Raw genomic sequence first — 21,573 nt, 5'->3', positions numbered from 1 at the left:
CATGTGCAACCTTTTTTGCCGATCCACTGCTGGATGAGTCATGGGGGTAACATTTGACCATACTTCACCATGCTGGCCAGTGTGAATGACACTCTTCCCAGGTCTAAGTTGCCAAAGAGGACGTATCTCAGGATGATTTATGTTTGGACTCGAGAACATCATTAAAATGTTCACATTTAGCAAATGACTGTAAATTCACCAGGCATTTGACCCCGGAGAAGAGGTCAAATTTCAAAAGCGGTAAATCTCTTGTCTCAGTGACCTCATAAAGTGAGTTCAGCTCACAGTAAAAATCGTAAAAAATAGCATCACTTGGTCAATTTCAGTTTGGACATATGTGCTGTGGAAGAGGTGCAGCGGTTCGTTCACTTCGCTACAGAACTCGCTGACATGAGTTTGAACCAGTCCTGGGCCTACTCTGTCGTCCACTCAGCCTTAATGGAGTGCCTGGTGTGGCAAATAGACATCAACACTGGGGAGACAAAGGCAGCGCAGTCTTGGTGCTGCATGGGCATATCACCACCCCCTTGTGGAAAACACTAGCCTTAAAAGGTGCTCGTTCACAGCACTTGTCCTCTGCAGTCCATACAGGCTATACATGGAATCTTTACGTTTTGTCTGTGTGTGTGTATGTGTGATGTTTGTGCTTTAGCCACCCGGCGCTCCGCTCGTTGTTGTGAGTGTCGCTCCTCCGCCCCCCGTTGTTGTTGGAGGGCAACTGCCTCCAATTGCTCAGTAGCGTCCTTCACGAGCCTCCTCCACTGAGGCCGATCTTGACACCCACCGCTGGTACCAGTCATTACCAGGTTGGCAAAGTAGGGGGCACGGGTGGCGCATCAGCCAGTCATCTCAATCATCTCAGTCAGTCGAGCCGTGGCACCTGCTGGGTCTGCCCCTTGACCTCCTGCCAGCGGGCGTTCGACACTTCACGTGGCCTCAAGGTGCACATGGCCTGGCACAAGCGTCGTGGTGACGTCACCGCCACTTAGTGGCGAATGGCGGTTGTTGTGATGTTTGTCTTTTATGTGTGTGTGTGTTTTATATGAGAGCATACTGTTCGGACCAAGCGGTGGTAGTTTTATGCTAAAATTCGTGTCGTTAACCTTCTACCACCCGATGAAATTTTCACGTTTATAAAGATATTATGGTCACGTACCAGCGGGATGGTTAATGACAGGAATATTGACGTAATACCCCACCACGTGGTCTCACCCAGGGGTCCGCAACCTGCGGCTCCGGAGCCGCATGACGTGGCTCTTTAAGGACTGCGGTGAAAAAAATTGCTTCTCTTGTTATTTGGGTTGCCGACCCCTGACCATGAAAGTTCAGTTTACCATGGAAGTCCAGTTCACCATGGAAGTCCAGTTTACCATGGAAGTCCAGTTTACCATGGAAGTCCAGTTCACCATGGAAGTCCAGTTCACCATGGAAGTCCAGTTTACCATGGAATTTCAGTTCACCATGGAAGTCCAGTTCACCATGAAAGTCCAGTTTACCATGGAAGTCCAGTTCACCATGGAAGTCCAGTTCACCACGGAAGTCCAGTTTACCATGGAAGTCCAGTTCACCATGGAAGTCCAGTTTACCATGGAAGTCCAGTTTACCATGGAAGTCCAGTTCACCATGGAAGTCCAGTTCACCATGGAAGTCCAGTTTACCATGGAATTTCAGTTCACCATGGAAGTCCAGTTCACCATGGAAGTCCAGTTCACCATGAAAGTCCAGTTTACCATGGAAGTCCAGTTCACCATGGAAGTCCAGTTCACCATGAAAGTCTAGTTCACCATGGAAGTCCAGTTTTCTATGGAATTATAGTTCACCATGGAAGTCCAGTTCTTCATGGAAGTCCAGTTCACCATGGAAGTCCAGTTCACCATGGAAGTCCAGTTCACCATGGAAGTCCAGTTCTCCATGGAAGTCCAGTTCACCATGGAAGTCCAGTTTACCATGGAAGTCCAGTTTACCATGGAAGTCCAGTTCTCCATGGAAGTCCAGTTCACCATGGAAGTCCAGTTTACCATGGAAGTCCAGTTTACCATGGAAGTCCAGTTCTCCATGGAAGTCCAGTTCACCATGGAATTCCAGTTTACCATGGAAGTCAAGTTCACCATGGAATTCCAGTTTACCATGGAAGTCCAGTTTACCTCGGGCAGGGCTCGGCAACCTGCGGTTCCGGAGCCGCTTGTGGCTCATTAAGGACTTATTCGTGACGACGCTATTTATTCAGGGCCACCGTCTCGTATTCACATGCATTGCGGCTCTTGAAATAGTTGTTTTTTTCACCCGAATTCGAAAACAATGTCTCTTGTTGTTGTTGTTGCTTTGGTTGCCGAGCCCTCTGGTCAAAGCCACGAATAAAATAAAACCGACCTTTGCATTGTCTCCGAAAAAGAAAAAGGCGACGCTTTCTGGTTCGCGCTAAGCCGGCTGGCAAGAAGGAATTCGAGTGGTAGGAGATGTTTGATGAAATCACCCTATGGCCTGTTCTGGCCGTCACGCACAGGATAGGTTGATTTCATTGCATATCTCTACCACATGGCAGCAGACGCCGAGGGTCACGGAGCGGAGGTGGGGGAGAGACGCCGCCGCCGCCGCGGGCGGAGGAGTGCGCGAAAAACGCGACGACTTCTGCCTCGCCGTCGGCCTTCTCCGTTCGATTCACATTCCCGTTTTATTTTGTAACAAAATTTATTCTGAACGACCCGTGATACATTTCTTGCGTGGTTCTTGAGTTAAAGCACATTGTTGTCAATATTTTTTCCCTAGGTCCCCTCTTGAAAAAATAGAATGTTTTTGATATAATGCACTCGTATTTGGAATGATAATGATTAAATATTTAAAGATGTGCTTAGCCACACGATTGCCAACGTTATTTCGTCATGGTCTGTGGTGTTTCAACAGTGGTTGTTCAATTTAGAATGGCCCCTGCCATGGGAATGTGGAATTTCTGTCACTAGCTCAGGGGCACCAACAGATGTTATGCAAATTTTTTTGTATTTTACCAGGTAAGGCCCACTTGAGCTATGTCGCTCTTTTTCAGAAGCGACCTCACCACAATTGATAGCTCAACGCAGTGGCTCATCTTTTGGAAATTTTTAGCAGCCAAATACTCTAAAACTCATGATGTCGATTCTAAATGTGGAAGGAAAAACTGGAGGACCCGGAGAAAAAAATCCACGCGACCACGGAGAGCGAGCGCGAGCGAGCGAGAGATAGACACGCAAACTCCAAATATGCAGTAGGCGTCAGGGTCTGGATCGAACCCACGAACCTCCAGCCTACCGGGTGAGGTCGTTAACACCTCACCACCGCGGCGCTTGACGTGCTCCTGCGTGTCGCCGTGCAGCTCCTGCGTGCGCGGCTCCTGGAACTGCACGGACAGGGATTGCCGCGACGCCGGCCACTGCCCCAGCAACCAGCGGTGGGGCCTGCACCGGTGCGTGCGCACCTGCGACAGCCCGGACGGCCCCGACGACTGCGCGGAGCCGCGGCACTCCGGCTGCGGCTGCCCCGATGGCCTGGTGCTGCTGGTGAGGGCCCTCTGTGTGGCATCAGGCAACGGTTGTTGGGGGAGATCGTTTGGGGAGTGGGTCGGCCTGCAAGTTCGCGTTTTTTGGTTAAACGTGGTGAAAGTTTTATCCTAGATTTGAAGCTTTCGTGACTGCAAGGATTCATAGTCTTAGGTTTTTTCGGTCAAGTCACGTAGGTAAAAAATGAAATAAAAATTTATACAAATAAAATAATAAAAATCACTATTTTATTTTTATTAATTTTAATTTCATTTTTTACCTACGTGACTTTTACCGAAAAAACTAAGAGTATAAAAGTTGTGTCCGTACCACGTTGGGTACGATGATTGACCAAAGGGTAGCACATGTAGAAGGTGTGTCTTTTAACACAATTCCTGGAATGTGTCCATTCATTGTCGGTGTTGTGATTCGGGTTGTTGTCATCGCCGTAACCGGCAATGTCCACGAAAAGACGATGCGTAACGTGCAAGGAAGATACATACTCGAATTTAACATAGGGGCCGTCAATAAATGACGTCATGCACCTAGGGGGGGGGGGGGTCAGGCATTTGTGACGATGTGTGACAAGGGGAGGGGGGTTTGAGAAATGTGGCGTCACATCAAAATGCGCAACTTTAAATAAATATAGACAACACGTTCTACTTAAATATACTTTTTAATAAATGTTGTCTCTTACAACATCAGAGTGCAGCGCCGCATTAAACACGCACTACAATGACAATAGTTTAAAGCGATTTGAAGCATGTTTTATATTTTTTGGGGGGGCAGAGCTTTGTGACGTCATATTTCAGGGGGGGGGTCTGACTTTTTGTGACGCCGTGACGACGGGTGGGGGGGGGGGGTCAAAAATCGTCCAAAATCGCGTGACGTCATTTATGGACGGCCCCTTGTGGCATGTCAGTTTGGCGAAGATCCTGACGAAAATACGTTGAGGTGTGCTTTAAGGACAGCAGATTATTGTGGGAGCAGTAAACATCGTGGGAATGGAAAGTACTCGCAAATGTAATAACCTTTGTGCAACAGGGATAAGAGAGATACAGCCAGGGAAATAAAGCCAACCATATATTGCTTCAGTACATTTGCGATAAGCCCTGTCTGTACACACTTTACCAATACGCTTCCTCCTCCGAACACAATCGCAACAGACGGTGCCTTGCTATTGCCTAACCCCACCGGGAGGTGGGGCTATGCAACAGCGCTGCTGATATTATTTGGTTCTTTCGGTTAAGTCAAGTCTAAAGATAAAATAATAAATTAAATAATAGCATATTACGACGTTTCGATTGCAACACAAGCAATCATCATCAGGCATGAAAGAAATAGCAACAAAAACCTAACTAGAAAACTATAGACAGACATACAAGCAGACAGACATCACAAGGACACACAGAGAGAGAACACATCGGCACAAAGAGAGAGGTCGTTTCTGTGACGGTCCCTTAAATAGTCGCGTCCGCTGGTCGCGGAGTTTTCCTGCTGCCTCACGGACGCGGTTATCCGGCTTGACCACCTGGCTGTGAAATTGTAATTGTCGCTCTGCATCCACATCAGCAGCCATGCGAAAGAAGATGAAGAAGCAGCAGCAGCAGCAGCTCCGGCAAAGTGAAGATGCCCTTCAGACAGGAAACGGCGCAGAGCTTGCCTCGTTCTCGCCTTTGTGGCGAACACACCGCACTTTTTGTGTACAATGTCCATTTGAAATCGGTTTCCCACTTATTTTTTAAAATTTCGTTCTGGGTAAGAGCCGCTTAGCCCCCCGTCACTCAGTCACGGGCCAGCTTGGGTGACCACTGCACGTGAAAGCCGTGCGTAGTGGTCATTGCGGGCAGTGCAGGAAAAATAATTGTTGTTGTGCACTTCCCCTACTTGCATCACGGTGCACTGACCAGTGCGCTCAAGTACAGGTCATACGTCTCTCGTGGCCTGCAAGTTGTGGGGATCGCCTACCATCGGCTGATGGTTCGCAAAAATGGGCTGTAAATCTCAACAAAGTTGAGCGTCACGTGCGTGTCACGTGCGCTGCGGTTGTAATTGTGCGAATGGTGCTTTGAAGCGGCACGTTTGCCCTCGTGTGTTGCCGAGCCTGGGCGTGTGTTGAGAACGGCACCGATGTCTCGACAGGACGATCGATGCGTGCCACCCTCCGAGTGCCCCTGCCATCACAACGGCATGGAGTACTTCAGCAACAGCACCATCCAGAAGGAGTGCAACACATGGTGAGCAATGCCACATTGTCACTGAACACCCTCCTTACAAGGCCACCCAAGAGGCATCTGCAGATATATTGACGCGTCAATTAAAATTAAAATTTGAGGTCACCGGGTTGCTCCGTGCTCAGAGCGCCGACCTGGCACTGCTGAGTGTTAGGCTCAAGAGAGTGTCAGGCTGGGCTCGTAACTCTTCTTGGTATTTAGCTCGTGCTGGTAAATTCAACAATTCTTATGTCAGGACATGGAACAATCCCCCAGAAACCCACCCACAAAGTCACCTATTGCCGACAATCCGAACTCGCAACATTTCCGAGTCGAGTGCTACGCCGCAGCGCCAGCTTTGACACAGTTTCCTCGTCGCTCGCGCGCGCGTGCAGCGTGTGCCGGGAGCGGCACTGGGAATGCGGCCGGCGCCGCTGCCCCGGCACGTGCGTGGCCACGGGCGACCCCCACTACGTGACGTTCGACGGGCGGCCCTTCACCTTCCCGGGCGACTGCGCTTACGTGCTGGCACGCGAGGCCTCGGGCCTCTTCTCCGTGGCGGCCGAGAACGTGCCGTGCGGAGCGAGCGCCGTCACCTGCACCAAGTCCGTGACGGTCGCCGTTGCCGGAACCACGGTGCACCTGCTGCGCGGTGAGACGCGGTGGGAGGAGTGGGGGGGACGGCCGCCGATTGTTCACTCAACGCGTAACGGCGTGCGGGGAGGAGACACGGAGAAGTTCGGGGGCTTTGTCGCAGCCGCTGTGGGTGGATCGAGAGCAGCTCTTTTTGCGATGGTGAATGGTCGCGGGCAGTTGCTGTGGAATGACCAAACTTTTCGAGCTGAAACTTTGCCAGCCCTTGGGACAACATGGCACGGGTTCGTGGCCCATATGTGCAGACTTTGAGTCGTACTCTTTTTTTTGCGTGAGTTTTCTTAGGGTACTCCAGTTTTCTTCTTGCATGCAAAAACACTTCACTTGACTGCACATCTCAAATGCAGGCGGCTCTTACAGAAGATTTGTATGTATGCACTTACGATTTCATGAGACTTGGGATTTCCTCGATAAGCCAAGGACACAATTGTGTTTGATGGGTGCTGGGAGTCAGCGGTGGTTTGCGCACTGCACAATTACATCAGTGCCCAGCCACGTCAGTGGCGAGCGATCACAAACCCAGGCCTTGCCACCCTTCCCCCCCCCCACCTCCAACCCCCTTCACCAACCCACACTCACCGGCACGGCTACGCACGGTCAAAATACCCGCATGCCATGCTCATCCAGCAGTGGATTGACAACGGGCTGCGAATGATTTATTTTCGACACTATCCAACCAGGTAGTCACATTGACTCTTGCAAGTAGTAGGTTTTTACCCTTTCAACTGGTACAAAACTGACACCTTTATACAAGGCATCATGTTTGCAATAACCACAACACAAGCAGTCAAAATGCAAATAAAAAGAAACAACTCTGATAATGGTAATGATATGTACTGTCCTTGAAGTTGATTGGTCCACACCCGAGACAGCTTTCCTTAGAGCCTAGTCTCCATTGGTGGTGGACCAGATGACGCCAAAAGGCGTACAACTCAACTCTTGCAAGGATAATCCAAATATGAAGCAAGCTGAAGTTGGCAAATTTTATGATTCCTTCGCCCACCAGAGTATTGACAAATAGTCACAACGGGTATTTCATCCATGATAAAGGTTTTTGGGTTAGATCGCGTAAATATAAATGCGTCGTTCAACCCGCCACCACCCTACGTAACCAATTTGTAAGGTTTGTATCGTAAACAAAACGTGCCAATTACTTACTACTTCAGCACACCGCTGATGTTGGACAGGAAACCCACAACATTTAAAATTTGAGTACGACGTTTTGGGTGGTGATTACAACCAGCCTCATCAGGCCATCGCCAGAAAAGTGAAGAATTCCTCCTGTTCTGGTCTTGAATAGAGGGGAGTAAAGGCGATGTCATCACTGTGGGCTTATCAGGCGCGAAGGCCAGAGAGCGGTTAATGTAGTCACACTTAACGTGAAGCGTCAGTTTAACTGTGTTCGGTACTCCATTGGAACCTCATTTGCCAGTAAAAATATGATAATTGGTTTTTTACCCTTCTATCTGGCAACAAAACTGACACCTTTTTTTACAAGGAGTCATGTTTACATAGACCGCAATACCTGCAGTCATAATGCAAACAAAAAACATAACTCTGATAATGTATGCACTGTCCTTGATGGTGCATTGTCTTTGAGTTGTGCGCCTTTTGGCGTCATCTGGTCCAACCCATGTGAGACTAGGCTCTAAGGGAAGCTGTCTCGGGTGTGGACCAATCAACTTCAAGGACAGTGCACATTATCAGAGTAATGTTCTTTTGTTTGTTTTATGACTGCAGGTATTGCGGACTATGCAAACATGACTCCTTGTAAAAAGGTGTCAGTTTTGTTGCCAGATAGAAGGGTAAAAAACCAATTATCATATTTTTACTGGCAAATGAGGTTCCCATAGTGTAGATGCTTGCCCCGAGCTCCCATACTCTGATGGTGCATTGTCTTTGAGTTGTGCGCCTTTTGGCGTCATCTGGTCCAACCCATGTGAGACTAGGCTCTAAGGAAAGCTGTCTCGGGTGTGGACCAATCAACTTCAAGGACAGTGCACATTATCAGAGTTATGTTTTTTTGTTTGCATTATGACTGCAGGTATTGTGGTCTATGTAAACATGACTCCTTGTAAAAAAGGTGTCAGTTTTGTTGCCAGATAGAAGGGTAAAAAACCAATTATCACGTGTTCGGTACAACCTTTTGAAACCTCTGCATCTTTTATTGCAAGGTATTTACCTATCCCTTAATGTGCTTCCACGCGACTCGTTTCCCCCCCCCCCACCATCCCGCAAGGCCGCGAGGTGACAGTGAACGGGCTCGCCGTGAAGCTGCCCAAGGTGTACGGGGGCAGCGGCCTCGCCCTGCACCGCGCCGGGATGTTCGTGGGCGTCGCGGCCAGCGTGGGCCTTCACCTGCTGTGGGACGGAGGTGTGACCCCACGGGGGGCGGGGGGGTGGGGGCTCGCACGGCGACGGACCCCCCGTGTTTACCGGCGGCAATTGATGAGCCGCGCAGCTGCAAATGCGCCGGTTGCATTTCTGTTGTTGTTGTTTGTTTGCTGTTGTTGTTGCTGTTGATGGTTAAATGTGACGCGAGCCTAAGGATTAGTAGCGCATCATTTCCGGTTTATGTCCCATGACTCTTAATAGGTTTATTTTCTTCATTCACGTTTTCCCACACTGCAACGCTGAACGTAGTGCCCGACATTACTGGTCATAAGCCTCCTTAATTATAGGGCCTATTTTACTTTTTTTATTGATTGTGTGTGCCATTTTATTATCGCAAACGAGCAAATGTAGGATTTGAGATTGTCTGCTGCTGTTGAACTCAAGATCAAGAGAATGCCGGCGTCAATTGAGATTGTAGGAGTACTGCAGAACACAGGAACACCAATACAAACGAGACAGCAAATTGAACGATTCGCAAATTCTACTGTGACCAATAATTGTGTCGAGAAATTAAGAAAGGGAGCTAAAGATTGCTGTCGTTCCGAGCCTTACTTTCTCCGGTTCAGCGGAGTGCACGCACGTACGTTCGTCCGCCGAACTCCGTTCTCACCGCACGCAGCTAATCGGAATGCGACCACGTGTGACCCGCGCTTGACCCCTCTCGCCGGCAGGGACTCGCGTCTACCTCAAGCTGGACCCGTCGCACCGGGGCCGCGTCGGGGGCCTCTGCGGAAACTACGACGGCGACGCGGCCAACGACTTCCGCACGCGGCAGGGCAGCGTCGAGTCGACGTCCGAAGTGTTCGGAAACTCGTGGCGCATGAGCTCCGCGTGCCCCGAGGTGGAGAGTCACAAGTTCCCCGACCCGTGCGCGGTACGTGGTTCACCCCCCCCCCCACCTCGAGCTGTTTTCAGCACTTAATTTTAGTTTTCAAATCTAGATTGATGGCTCATTTCTTTTGGGATTGCTTTTTGTGATTCGTCTGTTCTTCTTCCCCCATACCTCCGATTAGCACGGTTGGCTACGTGCGATGCGAAATAAGTTTAACATACACGCATGTAACTACTTCTGCACCCGGCACACCACATCCAGTATACCCCTGGTTATACTGGAAGGAACCTCCTGGTTACAGCAGCCTACAGGGGATTATTGTGTCCGTCCGTCCGTCATGCAGGGAGGGGCTGGGTGGGGAGGGAGGGGCTGGGTGGGGAGGGGAGGGTGGGGAGGGGCTGGGGGGGGAGGATGGGGCTGGGTGGGGAGGGGAGGGTGGGGAGGGGCTGGGTGGGGAGGCTGGGGAGGGGCTGGGTGGGGAGGGTGGGGAGGGAGGGAGGGGCTGGGTGGGAAGGGGAGGGGCTGGGTGGGGAGGGTGGGGCTGGGTGGGGGGGTGGGAGGGGTGGGGCTGGCTGGGGAGGGGCTGGTCACCCCGTGGTGCCCTTATAAAACTCAACGCCAGCTTGTGCCCGCCCTCACAGTCGGGCATATTTGCGGAATACACCACGCCGCCGTTGACCCTGGCCATTGACTGAGCAACCCAACGTTCCTACCAGCTCCCTCCGCAGGAATGTGTTTTCTGGGACTACGAGTCATGTGCCACCTCCAAGAATAGAGCTACCCAGAAAACAAATTGGCGATGTGACTTTTTTGGGCTGTTTCGTTAACATGGGAATGTTGACGAAACAGCCCCATAGATTATCTCTCTTTAAATAGACATTGGGGTGGTGCTAATCTCAACCGGTGACCCTGAGTCACTGGTAGAAATTCCACAATCTCAGAGTCCTGGTAGGTACAGAGGAATGACAGGAGGCAACCGCCAAACTGCTGACATTACAATGTGATTAACTGAGAGTGTAGTTGAGTGGGCTAACTGCAACTTGCCCATGGTATGATTCATAACAGATGCTCGGGTCAGATAAGGTAAGTAAAATATGTGTTGCACACCCTCCTCCACCCAACATAGCCAATTAATAAAGTCACGTGAACAAACGTGCAAATGTTATTACTGCTTCAGCACATTTGCAGTATAAAATTAGCAGGATGAAATTAGCCACGTTTGTGCATCACGTGACAACTTTATTAATTTGGCTGTGTCGGGTGGAGAAGGGTGTACGACACACATTTTACGTTCGCGATCAATAAAGCCAATAATCAATTGCAATGTTGCTCTCGAAAGCCTCGGGTGCAAAATTTGCCAATGCAAATCTTACGCAATTGTCGTGCAGCCATCCAGGAAATTGCTAATTCCGTCGGTTTCAAAGACGGCGTTTGAATTGCGGTGAACGCGTCGCTCGCTCGCGAGCGCGCGCGATCGAGCGTGCGGATCGTCGCTGAACCCCCTCGCCGTCGCGGCGGTGTCGTCGGCACAGGCGAACCCCCACCGGGTCACGTGGGCGCGCAAGCGGTGCGGCGTGCTGAGCCAGCCGCTCTTCCAGCCGTGCCACGCGGCCGTGCCGCACGAGCAGTTCTACACGTGGTGCGTCTTCGACGCTTGCGGGTACGTCTGCCGCTCTGCCCGCCGAGTCCCCCGCGGGGATTCAGCCCGGCGTGTTCCGTAAGCGGGTTGGCCGATGTTTTTTTCTCATCGATTGAGGGCCGAATGGCCACAGTTAAGCTCTTTCTTGCGTGTCCGTCACTGGGTTACCGTTTAGGGATTAGGATACATAACGGATGCTCACCCTGATAAAAAAAATGTCAGCTGCTTATCTCTGAATAAATTGGGTAACATTCTCTGCTTTTCAAAACGACATTTTGTTTCTTTCACGGTCACTATTGGTGTTGTGTGCAGTGATCCATTAATATTTTTTCAGATGCGTCCTGATTGTAACTGTTCACGATTAGTTGGAATCTGAGGCTTATTTCCGCCTGAAGACACATTGACTCCATACAAAATTGTTATTTTTCTACGGAAAAACGGGGAAAAATGTTCTCCCAACATTTTTCAACAACTGGCGTTAACGAGCGCATCGATAATAATAATAATAATCGGAGTAATAATACAATAACCGGAGACCTGGGTCGGACGTGCGGCTGCTCCCTCGTGCAGGTGCGACTCTGGCGGGGACTGCGAGTGCCTCTGCACCGCGATCGCCACCTACGCCGAGGAGTGCAACAAGAACGGCGTCTACATCCGCTGGCGCTCGCAGGACCTTTGCCGTGAGCCCCACCTCCCTCCTCCCACCTCCCTCCTCCCACCTCCACCCTCTCCTCCCCCCCATCTCCCTTTTCCCCTCCCCCTCCTCTTCCTACCCCCTCCTCCTCCCTCCTCCTCCCCCCTCCTCCTCATCCCCCCTTCTCCTTCCCCCTCCCCCTCCTCCTCCCCCTCCACCCTCCTCCCTCCTCCCTCCTCCCCCCTCCTCCTCATCCCCCCTTCCCCCTCCTTCTCCACCCTCCTCCTCCCCCCCCCTCTTCCTCCTGCCCCCTCCTCCACCCTCTCCTCCTCCTCCTCCTCCCTCCTCCTCATCCTCGCACTCCAGGCCCTCCACTCACCGCACTCCAGGGACCTCTTGCGGAGTTGTTAAATGGGCCTCGCCCACAGATCCGTGTGCCAAGACCTCCCCCAAGTCCGTCTGGCTTCGGCCAGTGCAACACAATAGTCGTAGTACTGTGTGCACATACACAGCCCTATGTCACTCCACTGCTGGATGGAGGCCTTACCACGCCATGAGAGGTAGTTGACCCTATTTCACCACGTTGTTTCGGTCTGGGTTGGACAAAGTGGGGAGCATAGACAGTTGGCTTTGCTGCGTTGCCCTCTGCTGCTCGCATCGTAGCCGATTACCAAATCACCCGCAATGTGGCTGATATAATGGTAGGTTTTTACCCTTTTAACTGGTACAAAACTGACACCTTTATTCAAGGCATCATGTTTGCAATGACCACAACACAAGTAGTCAATAAAGCAAACAAAAAGAAGCAACTCTGATAAGGATAATAATATGCACTGTCCTTGAAGTTGATTGGCCCACACCCGAGACGGCTTTCTTTAGAGCCTAGTCCCCATTGGTGTAGGGCCAGATGACACCAGAAGGCGTAGTACGCCTTCTGGTGTCACTACTTGTGTTGTGGTCATTGCAAACATGATGCCTTGAATAAAGGTGTCAGTTTTGTACCAGTTAAAAGGGTAAAAACCTACCATTATATTTTGCCACTGGTAAAAGAGATCTCATAGTGTAAATGTGGCTGATCTCACTAGACCTCGGAAGCTGAGCAGGTTCGAGCCTGGGATAGTGTATGGAATGGGCGACGACTGGGCTAGATAGGATGCAGGGCTACGGTGTGAATTTGATGTGAATTAACTTGTGTCAATGTCAAAGTGTGACCCCTTGCTCAAACAGGCATAAGGCAGTACCACATGGTGGGAATTCCACATCACTGTCGTGAGCATTAGTGTGTATATATCTATGTGACTTTATATACACGCAATACAATGCCAATTATTCATATTTTTTTACTATTTTATTTACCAGTAAAGCTCACTGAGCTGTGTAGCACTTTCTTAAGAAGCGACCTGGCCACAAATGACAGCTCAACGAAGTGGCTTATCACGTGGGCATTTATAGCAGCCAAAAACTCTACACGCACGTTGATTCTAAACGTGGAGGGAAAACCCCGAAGGATCCGGATAAAAATCCACACGACCACGGGCAGAGAGACATGCCAACTCCAAATATACAGCAGGCATCAGGTCGGGGTCGAACCCACGACCTGCTGCGTACCAAGCGAGGGAGATAACATCTCGCCACTGCAGGACAATCACAATTGCCGTCCCATAAAGTGGTACTCATTTTATCACCCCGGGGGGAACGTTCAGCTACATGAATCCTCAACCGGGAGTTGAACTTTGCGACCCATTTGCTGTGGCAACTGCCACCACGTGCCCAGTATTATGCAAATTGCTCTAATTTAGCACTATATGTGCTACGCAGCGGCAGTTTGATTAGGCTCACACGGTTTCCTTTGTGGGTAATCGGTGCACGCTCTACCACACTGAACTTCATGGAGGCGCACGCATGATTGGGTGTGCGATGTTAACTCGGAATGATGTCAGACGCTGTGGCGCATGACTGTAATCCCAGACACTTGCGGATCGTCAGATGTCCGGAATTATCCATGAAAGTCTCAGTGAATCCGGAGGGCCCCGCTTAGAGCGGCCGAACCATTCCACCTGCTCGTTTGGCGACCTTTACACTTGGCGAGTGATCAGTTCCAGGCAGACAGTCGTGCATACATGGGTATAATGCTCACAAATATTCTCGAATAAGGTCAGCGTTCTACTTGCTGTACTACCATCTACGAGTCATCTCATAGGTGAGCTACGGGCACTCGATGATGTCTTTACCCGTTCTCTGCAATATCGATGTGTTTGTCCTTTGTTTTATTTGCCGCTTTGTTCATACACTACGGATCTCCCTTATAAAACGTATGGGAGGCTGGCTAAACGGAAGCATCGACCAATTAAAGTAAATTAAAGCTTCGTGTGTGTTCCACCAACCCTGCTTCCTGAACGCTGGGCCACAGGCACGCCCTCTCCTGAGATGAATCACATCTCAGCAAACGTGAATGTGGAGCGCTGGCAGCGGTAACTCTAGCCCGCTGTAAACCCTTGACTCCCGCAGCGATGCAGTGTGACGGTGGGCTGGTGTACGAGGCGTGCGGTCCCCCGTGCCAGACGACCTGCCGGGACATCGGCAAGGAGCCGGAGCCGCACTGCCACGCCGTCTCGTGCGTGGAGGGCTGCTTCTGCCCCCAGGGCACGGTTTACCACGGTGGGGGATTGTCGTTGAACTTCTTTCGCACCGTACGTAGCCAACCGTGCTCATCCGAGGTGCTCGGGGGAAGGGCAACAATTTTAACGCGACACAAAAGGCAGTTCTGAAGAAATGAGTTTTCAATCTGGATTATTTATAAGTTGCGTAGTTTCGGTGGCTTCCTAATATTGGAAGGAAGAGCGTTCCAGACGGCCGTGGAAGCGCATCTGAAAGCTCGCGATGCGGTTTTGCCAAAAGCCACTGCTGCGAGTTTGCGTGATGATGGTTTATGTTCCTTGACGAAATCAGCAAGGTAGTGTGGTCCATGTGTGGCAAGCGCCTTGTGTGTAATGAGTCTTGCTCTGGCAGGCCAACAGCACACTCCAACTGAAACGGCTCGTCAAGCGGTCACGGCGCAGCTTATAATAGACTTGGACACTTATTCTGTCGTATGATGGGCAGATGATTTGCATCACTTCTAAGTGCAGGTCGACGTTGATTTGATTTCGTTTTAGTTCATTGGTTATGTCTACAGTGGGATTATTATCTGGTGGCAAACATCCACAAATGTATCACATATCAAAAAGCAAAAGTCATCACGGGTCAAGCTTAATTTAAATATTGATCTCAGTTGGACAATCCTCCGTTATGTCATGGTGGGAGCTCATTCCACTGATTGTCTATATGACACATACAACTGTCTTTTCACGTATCACAATGTGCATGTTTTTTTTTTAAATCGACATTTAAAAAATATACGTATATCATGATACATGATAAAAGTGATTGAGCCAGTGGGCAGCTTTAGGAGTACCCAGGTGAATGTCTGAATGTCTGAAACGCTGCCGGCGAACGATCGAAGCGGGCGCTGCCGTCACCACGATGACGCGTCATCCTCCTCCTCCGTCCGACCGCGTGCAGACGGCGCGTGCGTTGACGTGGCCGAGTGCTCGTGCCTCCTCGACGCCGTCGAGTATCCTCCGGAGGCCTCCATCGTCAGAAACTGCAGGAATTGGTGAAGCGTTTGCAGCGGGCTTGCCGCGTCACGGTCGCACCGTGTTCCCGTACCGTAGCTGCGCCACAATCACGATGATAAAATAAACAAACTCCACCTGGGTTTTGCGAGCACTGCGGTGAGCCATGGGTCGTGGGTCGACACGGTGGCGAGGTATTAACTACCTCGCCTAGTATACAGGTGGACGTGGGTTCGAACCCGACCCTGACGCCTTTTGTATAATTGCAGTTTGCATGTTCTCTCTCTCTCTCTCTCCCCCCGTGCTCGCGTGAAATTTTCTCCGGGTCCTCCGGTTTTTCCCTCCAGATTTAGAAACATGCGTCTAAGAGTATTTGGCTGCTGTAAATTTCCCACGTGATTAGCCACTTCGTTAAGATATATTGCTCACGAAACCTACGACGTGTTAAACCTAACGCTCGCACCCTTCCGCCCTCTCCGCACGTTCGTGCTCGCGCCAGCACGTGCCACCAAGGGGACTGGCGGTGCTCGGGGTCGCCGTGCGGTGCCGGCGCCGGCGAGACCGAGGGGGCGTGCGGGGCGACGGAGTTCCGCTGCGCCTCGACGGGGCGCTGCATCCCGGCGGTGTGGGCGTGCGACAACCAGGACGACTGCGGCGACGGCTCGGACGAGCTGTGCGCGGCGTCTTGCGGCCCCCAGCAGTTCCCCTGCTCCGACGGGCGGTGAGCGATGCGCGGCCGTTCGTCGTCATCCTGGCGTGATTAACCGCCCCGCAGTGAGATTTCTATCACGGAATGGGGCTGATGGCACGGGCATGTGTCATCTCCACCACCGCCGTCGTCGTCATCGTCATCGGCATGAGTCACGGTGTATCCACTGCTGAATAAAGCCCCATCATCCGAGCCATTTGCCACCCTTCATGATTCTGCGACGCAAATATGCCGCGTCTCTCCTGTGGACGTGGACGGGGCGTGTTCACTGCTGCCATTAACGAGGTTAAAGGCCATCCGAGTGCGCGTTCATCTGACCAGAGAGTGATCGCGACACTCGTCCAAGATTGCATCTCTTACAAACCGCCAGAAGCAGGATTGTGTTACGTGACTTCTAAAATCTCACGCGAGATTCATAATTGCTGTACTTCTCAAAAGTAACCCTCTCAGCATTGCAGAAGTCGCTGAATGCGTGGGATGTGCTGTTGGGCGGTTTTCCCTGAGTTTAAATGTGGACTTATTAGTTACGCAAAAACTTGCCGTGTGTTTGCGCAACTAACATTCGTATGCACGCACGTGTATTGGCGAGGCTGGTATCGTAAGGCCACTGCAAAGTTGTGTGCTGGACACGTGCCGCATTCAACGTGGGCCGCAGCCGACTCGCAGCGCCGTCACCAGCACGTGCCGTGCCCGTTGTGCATCCGCCCCCCCTCCCCCCCCCAGGTGCGTGTGGGCGAGCGAGCGGTGCGACGGGCAGCCGGACTGCGCCGACGGCGAGGACGAGCGCGGCTGCCCGGCGCCGCCAACGCCCTGCGGCGCCGGCGACTTCGCCTGCGCCAACGGGCGCTGCGTGCCGCTCTCCCGCGTGTGCGACGGCGCGCCCGACTGCGGCTTCGGCGACGCCTCCGACGAGTCGGGTGAGGCGCGGAAACGGGCGCCCTGGCGGGGGCCTCCTGCGTCGTTCATTGCCGGAGTCCGCGATGCGGCGGCGGCGGCGGCTGCCGCGTCGGGGCCGCGTGCGCTGTGCGAACGCCCTGCGTGTTGTCACGATCGAGGTCGCGCCTCGCTCGTCGCTGACCCTAGATGACCGGCGACGATTCGGGCAACGTTGAGATCGAGAGGCAGGAGAGATCGAGCGTTATAATATTTGGAGACTGAACTACGCACCATGGGTCCCTGATTGAAATGTGTGATGAATTCCTCTAATGGGGATATTTGTTGCGAGACCTGAGTTTGAAGCGGGAATTCCATGTTTCTTTGGCAGGCACCAGTTCCTTCAGAGGACGGCCTCTCTTGTAATAATGCAATAATGTGCCCTGTTTTTATCAATTTGAACCTCATTTGAGGCTCAAGTCTGTTGACGTTGGGTCCTGCATTCAGCGTGGGATGATGTTTGGCCCATTAAAAAAAAAGAAAAACAATGGGCGGTGACATAGGAAGAAATGAGAGTACTCGGACAAAACCCACCAGAAGGGGGAAACCGATAGCCATGGGCCGCGAACCCTACTTGCTGAACCATCGCCCGCCTGGCACGTCGGTGGACATCAGTTCACGGTCCGGCCGCCTCACACTCTCTCGGCGTGCCCTTTCCCAGCGTGCGGCGGCAGCTGCGCGTGGACCGAGTTCCGGTGCCGCGTGGGCCGGTGCCTCCCGTACCTGCACCGCTGCGACGGGCACGACGACTGCGGCGATTTCAGCGACGAGGAGGGCTGCTCGTGCCCCGCCGGGTGGCTCCAGTGTCCCGACGGCCTCTGCCTGAGCCCCCTGCGCGTCTGCAACGGCCGGGCGGACTGCCGGCCCGCCGTGGATGAGGCCTTCTGTGGACACCCCGGAGGAGGTGGTGACGACGTGGGGCGTGGGGGGGGGGGGGATGAGTTTTTCTATGACGGATTGTTGCCGCGTTGTTGAGTGCTACTCGCCTGCTGCCGTCGGCCTGTCCCGTGGAAAGCCACTGTCGAGTTCTGACAAAGTGGCGCACGTTTTATCGGCCCACGGGGAATGATGGGGGTGAGTGGACTCCCAACTAGGATTTTTACTTGTAGTTGCTATGGATCGACATCCGTGTGTAAGTTGCAGCCCTTGATCAGCCCCCCTCTTGATAAAGTGCACCCCACGCTGTGTCAATCATGGGGTTGTTAAACCATACCTCACTTCGGGTGGCAAGACCAGTTCATATTTTCCCGCGGCCAGGAATTGAACTCGGATCGCCGGGTTCAGAGCACACCATCCCTCTACCCTGCATGCACGCTTCTTTAGAGCATTTCATCAGGAACCCTGCCTCGCGTATATATGTCCGAATTGCTGTCCTTCCCCCACACCTCCGATTCGCACAGTTGGCTACGTACGGTACGACAGAAGTTCAACGTGCGTACGTAACTGTCCCCAACCCTCCACCGCACCCGCCCTTGCCCGCCCCTCCGCTTGGCAGTGCCGGTGACGTGCGGGCCGGGCCAGCTGCCCTGCGGCAACGGCTCCTGCGTGAGCGGGCGCCAGGTGTGCGACGGCGTCCCGGACTGCCAGCGCGGCGAGGACGAGAGGCCCGAGCTGTGCGCCGAGCGAGAGGGTCGCCCGGGGGTCACCACGCTGACCCCGACCCCTCCCGGGGTGACCCCGACCCCCGGCGCAGGTAGCTGTGGGCCAAATGTGTCCCCTGGCGGCACCCTCGCTTGAGATTCAGCGACGTTCTCCTGGATCGCGCGAAGTACATGGCTATTCATCTTCTTGGTTCTTTCGGTAAAGTCACGTAGAAGGGAAGTAATACAATAATAAAAATAAAACATTTTATTTGATGTTTTATTTTTATTATTTTATTATTTCCATTCTACGTGACTCTACCGAAAGAACCAAGAAGATGAATCCCTGCAGTCATGAAAGCTTTAAATCGAAATTTACATGGCTATTGTTCTTCTTGGTTCTTTCGGTAAAGTCACGTAGAAGGGAAGTAATAAAATAATAAAAATAAAACATAATAAAATAAAATAATTCTCACGACGTTTCGGCTATTGTTATTGTTATTTGTGTTATCGTCATGATCATTTGATTGTTCCTAACAAAAAATTATCAGAATATTTATAATGGAGGAATCCGATGAGCTATGAAGCTCTTTTTCACAGATGTCCAGTAACATAAATGAGCAGACGATAAGCCCTCCTTCCCATATCCGTCCCTCCAATTTACAAAATAAAATTATTCCTTTAATTCATCTCATCTGTCACATGGCCAACCAATGCTGCTGAAAAACAATTCACTCCCAGTCGGCCGTGTCACCGACGGGGATGCGCGAGAAAACATACCCATCATATTTTTTGTTTCGTAGCGGGACGCACACGGAAAGGAGGCATGTGTATTGTCTCTTTGTTATTTACCTATTCAGAGTTTTTTTTAATCCTTTATATTAAGTTCACTTGCTTGCTTACGACTGTGCAAATCTTTCGGTCGTTTTTTAACCCACTTCCCGTGATCCAATCGAGCTGACATTTTCCACACAGACTCGTTGTGCGTGACAATTAATGTTCGTGAAAAATGTTTTAAAAATTTTTACACTTTTTAGGACAAAAATATTATATTTAATTACCAATTGCTTAATGGTGCCATGCAATCATCTGACCCATAGGTGGCAGCCATCTCAAGCCAGAGGACGAGAGGACTCTAGCCGCCACGGATATAAAGGATTTATAGTGAAAAACTTTGTTTTTACGGGTTATACTTGTTTCTCACTCGGGCTCTCGTTCCTTCTCGGCGCTCAGCCCCGGCGCGCAGCCCGTGCAAGGACACGGAGTTTGCGTGCGCGAGCGGCGAGTGCCGCCCTCTGGCTTGGCGCTGCGACGGCGAGGCCGACTGCCGGGACGGAAGCGACGAGCGCGGCTGCGACGGGACGTGCGGCCCCGGCGAGGTGCCCTGTCCCGGTGGTGGCGGCGGTGGCGGCGGCGGCGGCGGGCAGTGCCTTCGCCACGACGAGCTGTGCGACGGCATCCCGCACTGCCTGGACTTCTCCGACGAGAGCCTCGACCGATGCGGTGAGCCCTCCCTCTGCGTGCGTGCTCGCGCGATGAAGTCGTCCCATGAAGCGTTCTTTGTGGTTACCTAGCTTTTAGGTGGGAGCGTTTTTAAGTTAGTAGGAGTGTTGTTTCACGGCTGGAGCCCCAAACGGAATTTTTAGAACTGCATTTTACGTTTAGTTGTCCTTCCCCACCGCACCTCCGATTAGTACGGTTGGCTACGTACGGTGCGAAAGAAGTTCACCATAAATCTAGAGTTGAAGTTCAACATATATATGTACGTACAACATACACACACACACAGCCTGTACACATCGAGGCCACACAGCCTGAACACCACCACACCACCGCGTGCAACGTGTGCAGACGAGACACTCCGTGATAGGTGGCGCTGTTAGTTACGGAATGAAGAACACAGGAGCCATCCATTTAGGGGCCATACAATTAGTACGGACGCATGGAGGGGGGGAGCGGGGGGGGGGGGGTTAACCCAATTGCGTACGCTTACGTATGGGGGGGGTCTACTGACAATGTACGTACGCATAGCAAACGGGGGGGGGGGCGGTGAAGCCTCGATAATAATTTGTCTACATTGGCCTTCAAAAGAGGTAGATAGTCCGGCGGTGTGGACTATCCGTTTGCTTAAACACGTTAATATTATTAACCCTTGATCGTTTCTGCGTGGATTAAATATCGGCCGTTCTATAGGATTCGGGGTGGTTGGGGGGAGGCGGTGTAAAAAGTACGCGTGCGTACACGGAGTGGGCGGAGGGGTTAAGTTTTGACAGATTTTTGCGTTACGTGCTAAATGGATGGCCCCCATACCTCACGCCGTCTCTCCTCTGTGTGTACCTCACCAGGCTCTGCCCAGATCCCTCCTTGCCCCGGCAATTTCGAGTGCAACAACCGGACGTGCGTGAATGCCAGCAAGGTGTGCGACGGCATCCCCGACTGCCCTGACGCCGAGGATGAGCTCTCCTGCGGTGAGGTTTATTCATGACTACCGATTCGGCAATGAACGGCTGACTGATCGATGTCGAATTTGGTAAAAAGAAAGTCAATGCGAGTGGCGAATACGAGACGGTGGCCCTCAATAAATGACGTCACGGAACAGTGCTTAGTGAGCCACATGCCGCTCCAGAGCCACAGGTTGCCGACCCCTGCCCATAGTGAACTGGACTCCCATGGTAAACTGGACTTCCGTGGTGAACTGGAATTCCATGGTGAACTGGACTTCCGTGGTAAACTGGACTTCCATGGTAAACTGGACTCCCATGGTGAACTAGACTTCCGTGGTAAACTGGACTTCCATGGTAAACTGGAATTCCATGGTGAACTGGACTTCCGTGGTAAACTGGACTTCCATGGTAAACTGGA

The 21,573-nt window shown here is 51.9% G+C and overlaps 1 protein-coding gene across 1 annotated transcript in view; it reads left to right on the top strand.

Annotated features, from left to right (window-relative positions):
- Positions 1 to 21,573, top strand: part of LOC144728614 (SCO-spondin-like) — a 186,020-nt gene that overhangs the window by 21,808 nt on the left and 142,639 nt on the right. Inside the window, exons 18-32 of the mRNA XM_078608203.1 lie at positions 3,347 to 3,530; positions 5,652 to 5,746; positions 6,118 to 6,374; positions 8,616 to 8,750; positions 9,442 to 9,644; positions 11,135 to 11,262; positions 11,812 to 11,921; positions 14,384 to 14,533; positions 15,437 to 15,530; positions 15,989 to 16,210; positions 16,922 to 17,115; positions 17,793 to 18,035; positions 18,627 to 18,824; positions 19,945 to 20,214; positions 21,057 to 21,179. Coding sequence (XP_078464329.1) covers positions 3,347 to 3,530; positions 5,652 to 5,746; positions 6,118 to 6,374; positions 8,616 to 8,750; positions 9,442 to 9,644; positions 11,135 to 11,262; positions 11,812 to 11,921; positions 14,384 to 14,533; positions 15,437 to 15,530; positions 15,989 to 16,210; positions 16,922 to 17,115; positions 17,793 to 18,035; positions 18,627 to 18,824; positions 19,945 to 20,214; positions 21,057 to 21,179 — 2,606 coding nt within the window. The remainder of the gene's footprint in view (positions 1 to 3,346; positions 3,531 to 5,651; positions 5,747 to 6,117; positions 6,375 to 8,615; positions 8,751 to 9,441; positions 9,645 to 11,134; positions 11,263 to 11,811; positions 11,922 to 14,383; positions 14,534 to 15,436; positions 15,531 to 15,988; positions 16,211 to 16,921; positions 17,116 to 17,792; positions 18,036 to 18,626; positions 18,825 to 19,944; positions 20,215 to 21,056; positions 21,180 to 21,573) is intronic.

The sequence above is a fragment of the Lampetra planeri genome, chromosome 1, assembly GCF_965212315.1.
Source record: "Lampetra planeri chromosome 1, kcLamPlan1.2.h2, whole genome shotgun sequence".
In the NCBI taxonomy this organism is placed as follows: domain Eukaryota; kingdom Metazoa; phylum Chordata; class Hyperoartia; order Petromyzontiformes; family Petromyzontidae; genus Lampetra; species Lampetra planeri.
The sequence above is the reverse complement of the archived record's forward strand: the minus strand, read 5'-3'. Positions and strand labels throughout refer to the sequence as shown.